Below are 13,572 nucleotides of genomic sequence, written 5' to 3' on the forward strand. Positions count from 1 at the left end.
CCTCGGCAAGGCGGCTGCCGGCGCGGCGGCGGCGGCCGGCGGCTTCCAGCGATTTTCGGGGCAGAACCAGCACCCGTCCGGGGCCACCCCTACCCTCAACCAGCTGCTCACGTCCCCCAGCCCCATGATGCGGAGCTACGCCAGCAGCTACCCCGACTACAGCAGCCCCGGCGCCCCGCCGCCGCAGCCCCAGGCAGCGGCGGCCGCGCCGGGAGGCCAGCAGGCAGCGGCGGGCATGGGCATGGGCAAGGACATGGGCTCGCAGTACGGAGCGGCCAACCCGGCCTGGGCAGCGGCGCAACAAAGGAACCACCCGGCCATGAGCCCCGGCAGCACCGCGCAGACCATCGGCAGGAGCCAGGTAGCCCCGGCGCGGAGCGCCTCCCGCCGCGCACTTTCCTCCGCATTCGCTCCCCCTTCCTTGCTCCCCTTCTTCCCTGCTCTCTTTTCCCGTCTTCGCCTGATTGTTTTATTAATATTTACTTATTTATTTATTTAGTTTTTATTTATTTATTTCCCCCCGCGCCGCGCCGGGCCGGGCCGGGCGGGCCGGCTCCCCGCCGCCGCCTCCGCAGCGCGCGCGGCCTCCTCCGGCCGAGGGCGGCGGAGCGGCCGGGCCGGGCCCCGGCGCAGCCCCGTCCCTGCGCTCCGAGCAGCCGCGCAGCGGCGCGGGACCCGCGTCCCGCACCGAGAGGGCTTTGCTAGCGTCCCAGGCCCCCTGCGCCCGTGGGGAATTGTGTTATCTGCCAGCAGGGCTCCCCCTCCACCACCTTTTTTCTTTTTTTTTTTAATCTCTTTTTTTTTTTTTTTTTTTTAAACAGTGTGACTTGCTCTGTTGGTCGCTTTTAAGGAATTTAGTTTGTGTCTGGCGGAGTTGCCGCATTGAAGCCCGCTAAAAACAACAGCCGGGCTCCTTGTTCCGCGGGAAGCGTGCGCGCGTGTGCGCGCCGTGGGCGTGCGGGCCCGCGCAGCGCGCATGGGGCTGCGCGACACGCGCTCTTCCTGTGCCTCGGCCCGGGCGCCTTTAGCGGAGCCGCGCGGCCTGCGGCGTCGTGCTCAGAGTGAGTATGGGCGCCAGTAGCTGTTTTTCCCCTCTCGGTGCGCGGCGGGGAGGCTGCGAAGGTCCTTGGTGCGCACGAGCGGGCCCGGCGGCGCCGCGGGCCGCAGCGGGGCCGAGCGGCCCGTGGGCACGGCGCGGCGCGGCCGGGCGGAGGCGCAGGGCGGCGGCGCGGCGCGCGCGCCCGGCTCTCCTTCGCGAGGTTTGGAATTTGAATTGTGGAGGTAAACGGGCTGCAACCGTCTCCAGACAGCTGCCTCGCCGTTGACATCTAATCTGCCATCTGATTGGCTCCGCGCGCACCATTGGGCACCTCGCGCTGCTGATGTAAATAGAAGTGCCGAGGCGCGCGAGGCGCCCGCGCCCCCGCCGCGGCCACCGGCACCGGCACGGAGCGAGAACGCCGAGCGCCGCCGCGGTCACCGCCGCGCCGCGCCGCTCCCGGAGCTAATGGCAGCCAGAACCCCACACACACTTCTTTTTTTCCTCCCTCCATACAGTTTAGTTAGGTGGCGTCTCTCTCTGCCCTGTAATTTATCATTTTTCCTTTTTTTTTTTTTCCCCCTCCTTTTTTTAACATGATTTAATTTTGTGCTAATTGGACGCCATGGGATAAGTGGGTTTTTCCGTGGCGCGTGGACGAGGATCCAGGATTTCGAGCGGCGTTTTATGGAACCTTTATGCCTCTGAAACGCTTTGTAGCGTTGCAGCGTTTGGACGCCGCACGGGAAAGCGGGTTTCTTCTACGAGCAAATTTAAACCTACTGTTAAATTCACTATATTCCTGAGAGCATGATATCTAGCCTGTGCATGGCCCTTAAAAAATAAAATAAAGCCTTGTTTGTATGTGGCATGCTGCATATGGGAAAATGCCATGTATTGTACGAAGAAGGGTAGAAAAAAAGTCATTCTCTCAGTGGCTTTCTAAGCTTTGCTTTTATTTTTTTTACAATGAATCCAGATATTTTCATTTGAGCTGTGGTTGGATTGCTTAAAGAAGCATCAGGAGTTGTTGCTCTCATTATTTTTTCCATACAGGTGTGAGATTATGCTCGAATTCTCTGTAGGAGAGTGAATTGTGCTAAATGGAGAAGTGCATTAGAATTTTATGGATTTCTTTTCCCTTCAACAAGATCTTTCTATTAAGAACTGTTAAATCTTTTAATAGCTTTTAACAATGAGGAGTAGCAGAAACAAATACAGGTGTATACTTTGGGGGTTGTTGAGCACCTGGATCTCTCTGTAAAGTGTATTCATTAGTGACAAAACCCAGAGAAAACATTGGCTGATTCTGTGAATAATGTATTAATCTTAAAAAAATAGAAATGTTGAATAGGTTGGCTGTACTTTCATCAGATCACTCCTGTCTAGTTTCTAATTTTTATTCCCTTTCACTTTTTTTTTTTTCCTAGGGAAATAAGATTTTTCATGAATTTTAATTTTTACCTTTTTAATTGCACTGGTAGGAGGGTCACTGGGAACCGTAAGTAATGAAGCATATGCACAGCCTTTCATAATTAATTTAAAAATATTTGCATTGCCTGCTTGCTTTTAAAAACACGTAGTTCAGAATTTACAGCTTTAAAAGCTAGGGGAAAATTCAGTAGCATAGATAAGGTACATGTTACTTCAGAGAGCTATTTCTTCATGGCAGAAATTGTTTCAAGTATTTTATTTTTATTGGGGTGAGAGTAAATTCATTATGTCCTCGGTCTGACCCTTAGAAGTACTTCTTTATGTTTATGAGTTTATGTCCCCTTTCACAGCCAGAAATCTTTTCTTTTTGGTACCATAAGAATTAGAGTGCAGCTTATAAAGCAGAGTGGCAAAGGCCCTGTTTTTCCCTTTCTCCTTTTTCCCCCAAATCTACCCCCAAATAATTGTAATAAAGGGAAGTCATCTGTCAGTCTTCTTCATATTGTGTTTTTCCCATCTAGCCAGTAAATACATAGCCAGAAAATAAATGCCTTAGATTTTAAATTAACATTATTTAAAATTGAAAATATCTTGCGCTCTAAAAAAAAAAAAAAAAAAAAGTAATAAATTACGGAAAAGAATCATTCTTACACTTTTAGAAAAATATTTTAACTCCTCAACTGTCAGTCTCTATTTTTTTTATATCAATCAATCAATAAATTTGTTCCCTTTGGAAAGAATAAAATGGAGTATTCAGTGGAGGATTGGTACATATAAGTGTTTGTTTTGTTTTCAATATTCACCTGTGGGTGCCGTGTGCCTGTGTGCGCACGCCCCTGGGGCTGTGCCCGGCTGTGGTGTGCGCGGGGGAGATGGTGCTTGGCCGCTGCGCCTGTCGGAAGGGCTGCGCTGGCGCTGGCGCTGGGAGGGGCGGCTCTCGGCAAGCAGCCGTGCCCGGACGAGGGTCCTGCCTCTTCCTGGGTCATCACCCTGTCCCATGCGCCACTGAGATATGTGCTCCTCGTCCCCACTGTTCCAATGGGAAAAATTTGCTTCAGCCCTGTTAAATCTACCTGTGAAAGAGCTGTCTGAGCTCGAGAAAGAGGCCTTTTGTTTCTGAAGAAACACGTTTTCAAAGCAGAAGGTTATTGCTTGTAGTTGCAGATTCGTTTGAGCGTGAAGAAGTTTTGTGATAGCACCGAAGTACCTTGTCCCTCAGGTGTTTTGATTATCGATGGCTTCCTTAGCAGAGTGCAAATTTTAAAAATCATACGGCTGTCCTGCTCTCTGCTTCTGCTTTGCACTGCAGCAGCTTAACGCACGGGGCTGCGCGTGGCTGTGTTTGCTCCAAATGCATCTTCCCGCGTTGTGCAGGGGGTAAGATTTGCACATAGCTGCACTCGGGGAGACCTCAGGCCCTGCCGCGAGCAGCTCTACAGCGCGGATAGATATTGACCAGGGGCTAGAAAACTCCGTCGCGCCGCTGCGCCTGTGTTAGCAGCCGTCTGTTCCGCCAAGGAGAAACTCGGGACGTGCCCGATTCCGCAGCTCCTTGGATGCGGCTGGCTTGCCCGGCCCAGGAGGCCTGCGGAAGGCTGTCCTGTCTTGGAAGGTCCTTAAGCAGCTGTCAGTGTGGGGAAGAGATTCTTGATGTCTCAATGGGAGAATAAAATACATTTTTCCCTGTGTGTCTTCAAATAAACAGTTTACCATTCGCATAGCTTCTATTTAGAAGTAGCAAATAGCAATATTCTCAGTCAGTATCATCTGTGTATATATTACGACTATATATTTGACGCTTGTGGTTTGGTGTTGGGTTATTGGTTTCTGTAGTAGCGCTTATGCCTATGCATTGAACAGCAGGACAGATGCAATAAAGCCAGAGTGATGCAAACCCATCCATTGTGTTACCACCTCCAACGTATAAGAAAGTGGCAATTGAGTAGTCAATTACTGGTGTTTTTGGCATTCTGATCCAAATCTGTGGGGAGCAAAAATAACGCATTTAGTCTCTTGCTAGATTTTCTAGATACAAACACAACATAAAATTTTTGAAATTACCAAGTAGAGTCTGTTAGATGTTGCTGTCTCATTTTGAAATATATCTTAGCTAGAACTAAATTCTTAAAAAGGAAAAAAGTTTGAATAACTATCAATAGATCCTTTTCCTCCTTTCTTTTGTGCCTCAAATATTTGATCATACATATTCTGAAACTCTCACTGTTAGTATGAGATTGGCAGTAATGTATTTATTAGATTGTTCTTCAGATTGTAGTGCATCCCAGCGAGTTTCATTTTGGTGCTTTTTCAAGGATGTGCCATTTATCAGGAGGCTTTAAAGAATCTCGGTGGGTATGTAAAGCAGTGATGCCACCACGCTCACCGTTCCTGCATGCTCAGGGCTTCAGCATTTCAGCAGTGCGTTCAGCACGTGTGTATGTGCTGGGCTAACTTTGCAGAATGTATTTCAGAATTGTGATTACTGAGGTACTCGGAGGAGAAAAAAAACCTTTTTTTCATTCAATTTTGGGGCTATTTACATAGTGCGAAATATGTGTTTTGGTAGGATTGAACGAGGACCTTAATTAAACTTAAATTAACAGTATACCTCAGTGGTTTTCAAATTTGTTTTGAAAAGAAGTGTTCTGGTATTGCTTAGTGCTGAGAGAAGCAAATAACTTTAATACATTAAAATCTTATACAGTGAGCCACATTAAAGTAACATATATTTTAAGAGTTTTACCATTAATTAAATATTTTTGTATTTATTTTTAGTAAAACTTAAAGGGATTTTATTAAAATTTGTTTATACCTCTGATACAAATTTTTCTATTCTGAGGATAAGATACTTATTGAATTTCTCTGATATATTTTTGCTCTCCAGTCTCACATATTCATATTGAGATTTGCACTCACATTCTCACGTGCCAGCAGCGTGCCCCAATGTTTGAGCTGCAGTTGGGCCAGAGTGTGTCATTCTTTGTATTTCCAATTCTAGGCTGTGGCATTTAGTGATCCACCAGGAACATATTAGCTCTAAAAGGGACAAATCCATGGTGCTGTTCTACTTCAGTCGAGGAATCCTGCTGGGGATGGATTTATCTGAAAATATCTATGTATTTGTGTACGTTGTATTTTGTAGACAGTAGGTGACTAATTCTCATGAGAGCGCTTTTACCTAACTGTGCTTTTTCAGTAGCGGCAGTACAAGTACGCTCAATTACTATCATTGGAGTGTGAGTTACACTGGAATAGGCTGCAATTCTTTCCATTGCACAGGCGGGGAAACTGAGGCACTGCACATTTATGTTTGTTAAGTCAGGAGCTCTTTGGCATGCGAATTAGAGCTCTTGCAGAAAGAGGCATGGTCGTAGTGCCATAAATGGGAGCTTTTGAGCGACTGCAGTGTCCTCGGGATGAATGTGTTTTGTCCTGGGAGAATAAAATCCCTGCACTTGTCTCTTCAGATGGTCCAAAAGGCCAGGGACTGGATGAAGCTGGAGTCTGCCTCTTGTGTCACTGTCCTCTCCCTAAACTCAAGGCACCGTTCCCTAAATTCAGGTATTCCGTGTTGTGGGGTTATGTGCCCGCTGCATCTGTGTCAAGCCACTGGATTTCTTGTCAAAATCAAAACTCTTAAAGAAAAGCGAGCTTAACCCATGCCCAAGAACCTAGTTTGTACTGAGGAACTTCTGCTGGGGATGAATAGGATGCAAAGATTCCTGATGTCTGCTGTGTGTGTGTGTGGAGATGCACAAACCTCCTCTGCCACCAAGTCTTCTCGCTTGAGTAGGGGCATAAATTGTTTTCATTTTAAAACTGAACAAATCTAATGCAAAAAAAAAAAAAAAATAGGGCACAGTAAGCCCAAAAATATTAGTTTATAAACAGCTTTTCAAAGCAAGGCTGCTTTTTTAAAGAAGTGTTACCTATATCTTAAGGTGGAAGTTCATGAGAAACCAAACCGAGAAACCTTTGTCTCAGATTGTTCTTCCCCTCCCCCTAGCCCCCTTTTTAAGGAAGGATTCCAGTGACAGACTCCATGGAAAAACTTGAGGAATGGAGTTTTGGCTTAAAATGACCCATTTCTTACAGCAAGTAACATTGAGAGCATCAATTTTATCCTCCAATTTAAATTTTTCGGAGAGACGCTCTTTTCGTTTGTTTGTTTCCAGGTCACAATTAGGAAAACTATCTAATACTAGCTCATCATTGTGATGCTAGTGTCAAAATACTTCATTTATATACTTAATGAAACCCACTCTACAGAAGATACAGTTTGGAAGAGAGCGTATATGAACGTATATTGAAAATATAAGTTCCCTCAATTGCTATCAAGGCAAAGTATGAGGCTGCTGAATTGTGTAGTGGGTTTTGGCTGATTTGTTGGTGTGAAACCGAGTTTCCAGGGTCTGCAGGGCGTCTCAGGACTCGCTTTCAGTGCAGAACCATCCGTGTTTGATTGACTCTCGTATGGCTTTTTGCATTTGAGTCACGGTGGGCTTGGTGGAAGGAAAGGAAAAAAAATAGGCTAAGCATATGCAGAAGCATGTAAACTGTTCGTTAATTTTCTTCAATTTTGAGAGCTGGTTTTGTTAATCTCTTTTTGCTCCCGAATTTGGCAAATTGTGTTTTAAGAATGCATTGTTGTCCCCCATCTTCTTTCCTGTTTCTAGCCCACTCAGACTTTAAAATAATGCTGAGTATATGATAGAACATATTACTGAATATATACTGAATATAATAAACCTGATAATTGCTGAGAAAGGCGTTCAACTGAGTGATAGCCTCTCTGACACTTTTTAACTGTAAGGCTGTGTCACTGATCTTGCTCCCACCTTCATCACTCTCTCTGACCACTGGAGTGTCTATTAAGGAGTGGGAGGGGAAAAAAAGATTTTTTCTTTGGAATTAGATTTATGTGGGGCTTTTGTTTACTTCTTTAGTATGTTTGGTATGTTTGCTTAAAAAAAAAAAGGCTCCCATTGTAAGACTTTTAGGGTCTTTTAAGCTATGACAGGGTCTTTTAAGCTATTATGCTAAAGCCATCATAACTAGGAGGGTTTTTTTTGCCTTGATGGTTTTACTTGTGATTTATTTTAGGTGTCTCCTTATCCAAAAAGTAAATCTGTAGCGAGGGTTTCTGTTGAGTGACACAGTCCACTCTTACCTGTGCCGGTAGAAGCAAAACTGTTTTGTAACTAGGTTATTGAGTGAATTTAATTGTCTTTTAAACACCGTGGTATAACAAAGGCCAGGTCCGCTTTGAAGTTTTGTTACTGTAACTGTATCATTAGAAGCAGGGAATAAATCACAGCCTTGACTAACAGCTTTTCCGGCAAGGCAAAGCTTTTCACACGTAGCCTGTCACTGGGATACGGGATCTGGGATATGGATTTACCCGGGAGCTGCCCCTCTCCAAGTGGCTTTGCAGGTTTGACTGTAAGATACGGGTGTCCCGGTGAGGTTTTTGCGTGGTGGGCTAGTTCCACAACACGCTTTGGTCACATCTTAAAAGCGTGAACTGCTCCATGTTAGGCAGCGTGTAGAGGACCTTCGTGCTGCAGTACGGTCCCTGATACAGTTGGCTTGCAGAGAAGAACCTGAATTTCCAGCTTTTTCTTTCTTTTTCTTTTTTTTTTTTCTTTTAGCCTAAGCAAAGAAGAAAAATTGGTTTAGAAAATCCCAAAAGGAGAAATACCATTTTAAAACATATTTACAGTCATGGGTACCATTCTCAGAGTGGACATGGTTTAATTCACAGATTGATTGAAATGGAGTAGTGACTTTCTAACACAAGCAGTGAATTCAGTAATGGTAAGTGAATTATTTGACTTTAGAAAAATGGTATTAAGGAGAAGATTGCCTCGGGAATCCTGGACAGCTCTCCACTAGCTTCATGATCTGAAGTGAGCTGGTTTGACTGTGAGAAGCTTCAGTTTCTGAGTGTAAAAATAAGTATATTAAATAAGGCCGTATTTAATACATTTAAGTATTAGGGATTGAGGTGCTGTTTTAATATAGCGTGTCATATGGAATTACTAGGCAGCCTGAATAGTTGTCACATTGTGTGAGAAGGTATCTGAACTCTACCTTCCTTCCTCTCACTCTCTCTCTTTTTTATTTTTATTTGTTTAATGTTTTATTTGGACAGGCTCTGAGATTAGGTATTCCCAACACTGATCGTGTTATTTGGTTAGATTGTCAGAGTTACTTGTTTTAAGCGAGATGCTGAAATATCAGCTCTGAAAATTTCTTTTGAAAGCACAAGGACATGATTTGTAGTTCTTAAATTTCATTCTTTTAAAGTTAAAAATAAAGATAAGGAGGTTTGTTTTGACAGCATCAAAGGAATATGCTGGTTTATTTGCAGCCTTTGATTTGGGTGGAATGTATGGAGCTGTATTTTTTTGTGTAGCAATTTGTGTTGTGAATATTTTGGGTAGCCTCTGTTTATATGAAATACTAGTATTGATGTCTTACTTTCAGTCATGATTTGTGGAAAATAATTGCGCTCTTGTCATTTATTTTTTTAATCCCCCTATTTCTTATCTATGTGAAATTCCTGAGTAAAGAAAAAATGAGTGCTTTCTTTAGGGCTGGTGTTATTTAAAATATTTAAAGTTGATCACGAATATAGGTTAATTTAAGAAATTTAGGTTAATTTAGGAAATTTTGTATTTGTGTTTTCCATTTAGCATGAATTATTCCTGGAAAAAAAAATAGAAATAAATATATGTGAGGCAACCTCAGTTATGTACTGGCAATAGCAACCCGATTTTGCATGGCAGTTTTAATTATATTTGAATACTTTCCTATAAACAGGAAGATAGATTTTTGTGGCACAGAAAAGAAGCTTGACGGTGCCCTATATTTAGCAGGAATGAAAAGCGCTAGGGATTCCTAGATAACTGTTAGTTGCTGTATTCCGTTGACATTCATTAACGCAAGCAAGCAAACAAACAATGAGAGGTGTTTTTGCCTGACCGGGAAGTTTCCCGCGCCCAGTTCCCGTCTCCTTGGGATGCAGGTACCTGAGGCAGGCAGCGAGGGAAGCGGCTGCTGGAGCGCGCTGTGACGCGGCATTTGTGGCGCCTGCACAGGTTTCACACATGAAGCAAGCTAGTTACTTGTGCAGCATCACATGATCAAAATATTTCTCCCCTCGCTGCTGCCAGCAGCTATCTATTGCCTTTCAACAATCTCGCCTGTCGGGCGCCGCGCCAGGAGGTTTAAGGCAGCCCCTTACGTGAGCTGCTCCATTCTTAACCTCCCCGCCTGAAGTGCCGTGACCTTCACATATGTAGATTAGCCATGTGCGCTGTGAATTGGAACTCGCCGCCTCAGGAAGAAAGGGGGGTTCTCTTTATTCCCCGTGGAATTTGACAGCCATTCATCCCTGACCTGGGCAGAGGTAATGCAAGGAAATTGGATCCGAATGGAATGCGTATAGATAACGCGCGGAGGCAGAATGTAGAGAGCAGCCCCTTTCTTACCGTGCGCCAAGGGAAGGACTCGCCGCGGAGCCGAGCTGCTCCGCAGGCCCCAGAGGCGGCCGAAGGAGCGGGGGCTTCTGCCCCTCTCGCAGGGCAGCCCCGCGCCCTGGTGCTCCAGTGCTGCGGGGCAAGGTTTTCTCTACCTCGCCTCTTCACGTAGGTGAGAGAACGTCTCCCGAGAGCATGCCTCCAGGTTTTCTTAAAATTATACTTTCTCCTTTAAATTTTAGACTCATCAATTTAATAATAAAGACATTTATTTGTACGATATAGTGTATTTCGTTCCTTTTTTTTTTTTTTATATATATATCCTGAAGGTAAGAAGTACCACTTGTGATAGCACCCCCCCTCCATCTAGCACAAAACATTTTACTGATAATAAACTCTAGGAGCTGCTACTTCAGGGATATTTATTAGAGTTTTAACTTTCTGTAAGATTAATTTTTTGTTGTTGTTGTCGAACATGTGGTATGCAAATACAGGGAAAACAGCACTACAGAGTATTTTGTTGTGGGTTTTTTTAAGTATTAAAAACACATTTTGCTTTTCTAATAAACCCCATAACCAGACCTTTTAATGTTTTGATATAAATAGCAATTAAACTAACTGAGATCCAACCACAATGAAAAAGAAACCATTTAAATTCATTCAGAAGAAAAGCTCCCAGCTTAATTGAGTTCTTCCTTTAAAGAGGAGGGTTGCTTAGGCAGCATCTGTAGAAAAGTGCCTTATATTTTAGGAACAGTCTTCTTGAAAATTTCAGCGTGTTGGTCTAGCTGCCAATATTTGAAAATAAATAAAAAGATTATTCCAAGAACTAACTTGGGAACTGAGGGCTACCACAGCCGAAGCTGTTGAGAGCTTTATGTGTGAATGCTGTCCGAACGCGGCTGCCTGGGTTGAGGCCCTCCATAAGCTTAAGGGTTTGATCCGTGCGTGTTAGTTGCCTAACATACCGTATTCAGCTGCACTTTAATTCGCATCTGTCTCATTTCTTTATTTCTTTCCTTCCCAAAGTCCTTCCTCTGTCTGTTAACCCAAAGCATGCTCCTTTGTGTGCTCCTTTGTCACGTGTGATGGCAGTAAAAAGTAGACCCAACTTCATAGGTCATTTAATTCCCACTTTCCCACTCCTTGGGAGCATGGTTTTCCAGTGTACCTTCAAACAAGAAATGGAATGCAAGTTTAACTTAAAAGGCCTTACACATCCAGGTAAGAGTTAGGGGCAATTCATTCTTGCACAGTGGCCTCTAAATTCTTTTGCTTTAACTTCAAAAAAGACCTAGATGTAAAATTTCAGCAATTCTTGTTCCTTAGAACAGTCACTGATTTACCTGTGCTGATTATCTTTTGGCTCAGGGTAGGCAGATACTGACTTACCTGTTTGTTTCTTCTCTTTGCTGTGCTATTTTTTTTTTAAGTCCACTTCATTTTTTTTTTCTTTCTTCCGGATTGATGTCTTCCCTTGAAGAGATGGAAGACAGTTGGATTTTTGTTGCTGTTGTTTGTGGTAAAGGCTGCAGCTGGTCATGGCATCATAGCAAAAGGCTTACACAATCCTGATTTCCCATGACTTTTTACTATAGCAAGTTACTTACTTTAGTGAGTTGCCTCTGACAGGAATGGGTGGAAAGGCAGCTTTTCTTCTTGGAAATGGGGTGTGTGTGTGTGTGTGTGTGTGTGTGTGTGTGTGTGTGTGTGTTTATATGGTATTTTCTTCACAGTGTACGTTGTCTCCTTTAGTATTCTTTGGGTAAAGGGAGTATTTAAATGATTTTATAATAGGGACTGTTTATTAGCTTGTGTTGCCTTGCTATCAGAGTCATGCTTGGGAATATATATATCTTTAATTATTTAAATCAACTTCACTCTTTAGATATTCTTCAGAAGAGTCAGATAGATATTCTTATAAAAAGCTCTTTTTTTTTTTTTTTAAATCCATATACTAAGCAGAAAGTAGCAGGAGAAAGGTTGAAGCACAAAAATGAAACTAAGTAAGCACATGCCTTTTGTGTAGATGTTGAGCTAGAATTTCTTGTAGGGGGAAAAAGTACTCCCGGAAGCTCAAAAGCTGAGTTTATTTCCCTCAGTGGAGCATCTCCGTATTTCTCTATAGCCTTTGCTCTACTCTTTGGGCGCTCCTTTATCAAGTTAAGTTCTTGCACCTGAAGGCGAGTGTGGTGATCACCTGAAACACTTGGCTAACACTTGGCTGTGCTGAAAAAACCAGTCCCAGGCTTGTCTCAGTGCTCCCTGCTTCCCTTGTGTCATGAGGTGAGTCCTGTCAGCCTCTTGATTTGGCTGAGACCTCATGCTGCCTAACAAAGCCCCCGCATGACCAGCTTGCGGCAGCTCAGCGAGCTGCCCTGACCGTGTGCATGCGTGTGGCAAGGGCAGGTGAGCGTGGAACGGTCCTGCTGGTCATGGCACAGACTTGGATCATTTTATGTCTGCTGAGGAACTACATCTTGAGTATAAAATCACTTTGTGAATCAGAGGTATTCGGTCTCTCTTTTTTTTTCTCCCCTCTGGAGTGGGAAATCACTGTTAAAACCATCTAATAATAATAAAGTAGAAAGGAGGATGACAAAAAACAGACAAGCAGAAAACCCTCAAGGTGGTAATTATACAGAATGTGCTGCTTGTAGTGGCCAAATAAGTGTTTAATATCTTTGAAATACTATATTTTCAGTGTGAGTATCAGTGTGAGACTACAGGTACCATGTACTGGAGGCGCCTAGACCTGATGTTATGATGTTATCATGTAGCTACTTTTTTTTTTTTTTCTTTTAAATACATTTGGTAGAAAGAATTAGTCATTTCTTGAAGCAGATCATCTCATGCTAACACAAACATGTAATATGTGTCTAATGAATCATGCTCCTAAAACTCCATGTTTTTCCACTTGCTATAAGGAAAGCCTAAGCTGTTCAAGCTCAGGTGTTGATATCTGAAGTCAGGTGAAATGAATTCCACCCTAAATAGCATGTTCAAAGTGGAACTGAAAGGGAAGGAAAATGAATCCAGATTTCTGTTCAGGGTTGTAGACTAACCTTTCCCTCAGTATCGTGTTAAAACATCAGAACTGGTGGTTTTAATATCCATTTCCTGTCAAGCTGAAGGTATATTTCCTTTTGTTCTTTTTATAATGTCAATTTGGAGTTGTTCCTGCTGTTCTTTTCCGTTGCTATGTGGATTTTTTTTTCATGTAAGAGCTATCAGTGTTCCTTTTTAGGAATGTTTGTAAACACAAAGCATCTAGTTACAAACACGCTTGCAAATCTGAGAAGACTGGCATCAATTTTGAGATCAGTTGACCTAAATGTGTAGGTGTGGAGCTTTTGTACACACAAAAATCTAAACGCAAGCTTTAGATTAGGAAGTAGGGTGGAGGTTTTGTCGCGTGGATGTGGCTCTGCAGTCCGTTGCAAACGTCTCCGGGGCTGGCGCTTTCGAAGGAGATGCCCGCGGTGCGTCTGCCCCTGCGTCAAGCCAAAGTGGTGAGGCTGTTAGCAACAAGTTGCTCCAAAAGATAAAATTCTTAGAAGTATGAAAGAAAATATGAAGAGGCCTATCTGGGAAAGAATTCTTTTTTAAGAGATT

At 43.5% G+C, this 13,572-nt stretch overlaps 1 protein-coding gene across 1 annotated transcript in view; it reads left to right on the forward strand.

Moving 5' to 3' along the window:
- The window catches only part of ARID1B (AT-rich interaction domain 1B), a 312,324-nt gene that overhangs the window by 1,214 nt on the left and 297,538 nt on the right, over window positions 1–13,572 (forward strand). Inside the window, 1 exon segment of the mRNA XM_026044358.1 lies at window positions 1–361. This exon segment is cut by the window's left edge and continues 161 nt beyond it. Coding sequence (XP_025900143.1) covers window positions 1–361 — 361 coding nt within the window.

Source organism: Nothoprocta perdicaria, unplaced genomic scaffold (assembly GCF_003342845.1).
Source record: "Nothoprocta perdicaria isolate Ctin4 unplaced genomic scaffold, notPer1 scaffold_36, whole genome shotgun sequence".
In the NCBI taxonomy this organism is placed as follows: Eukaryota; Metazoa; Chordata; class Aves; order Tinamiformes; family Tinamidae; genus Nothoprocta; species Nothoprocta perdicaria.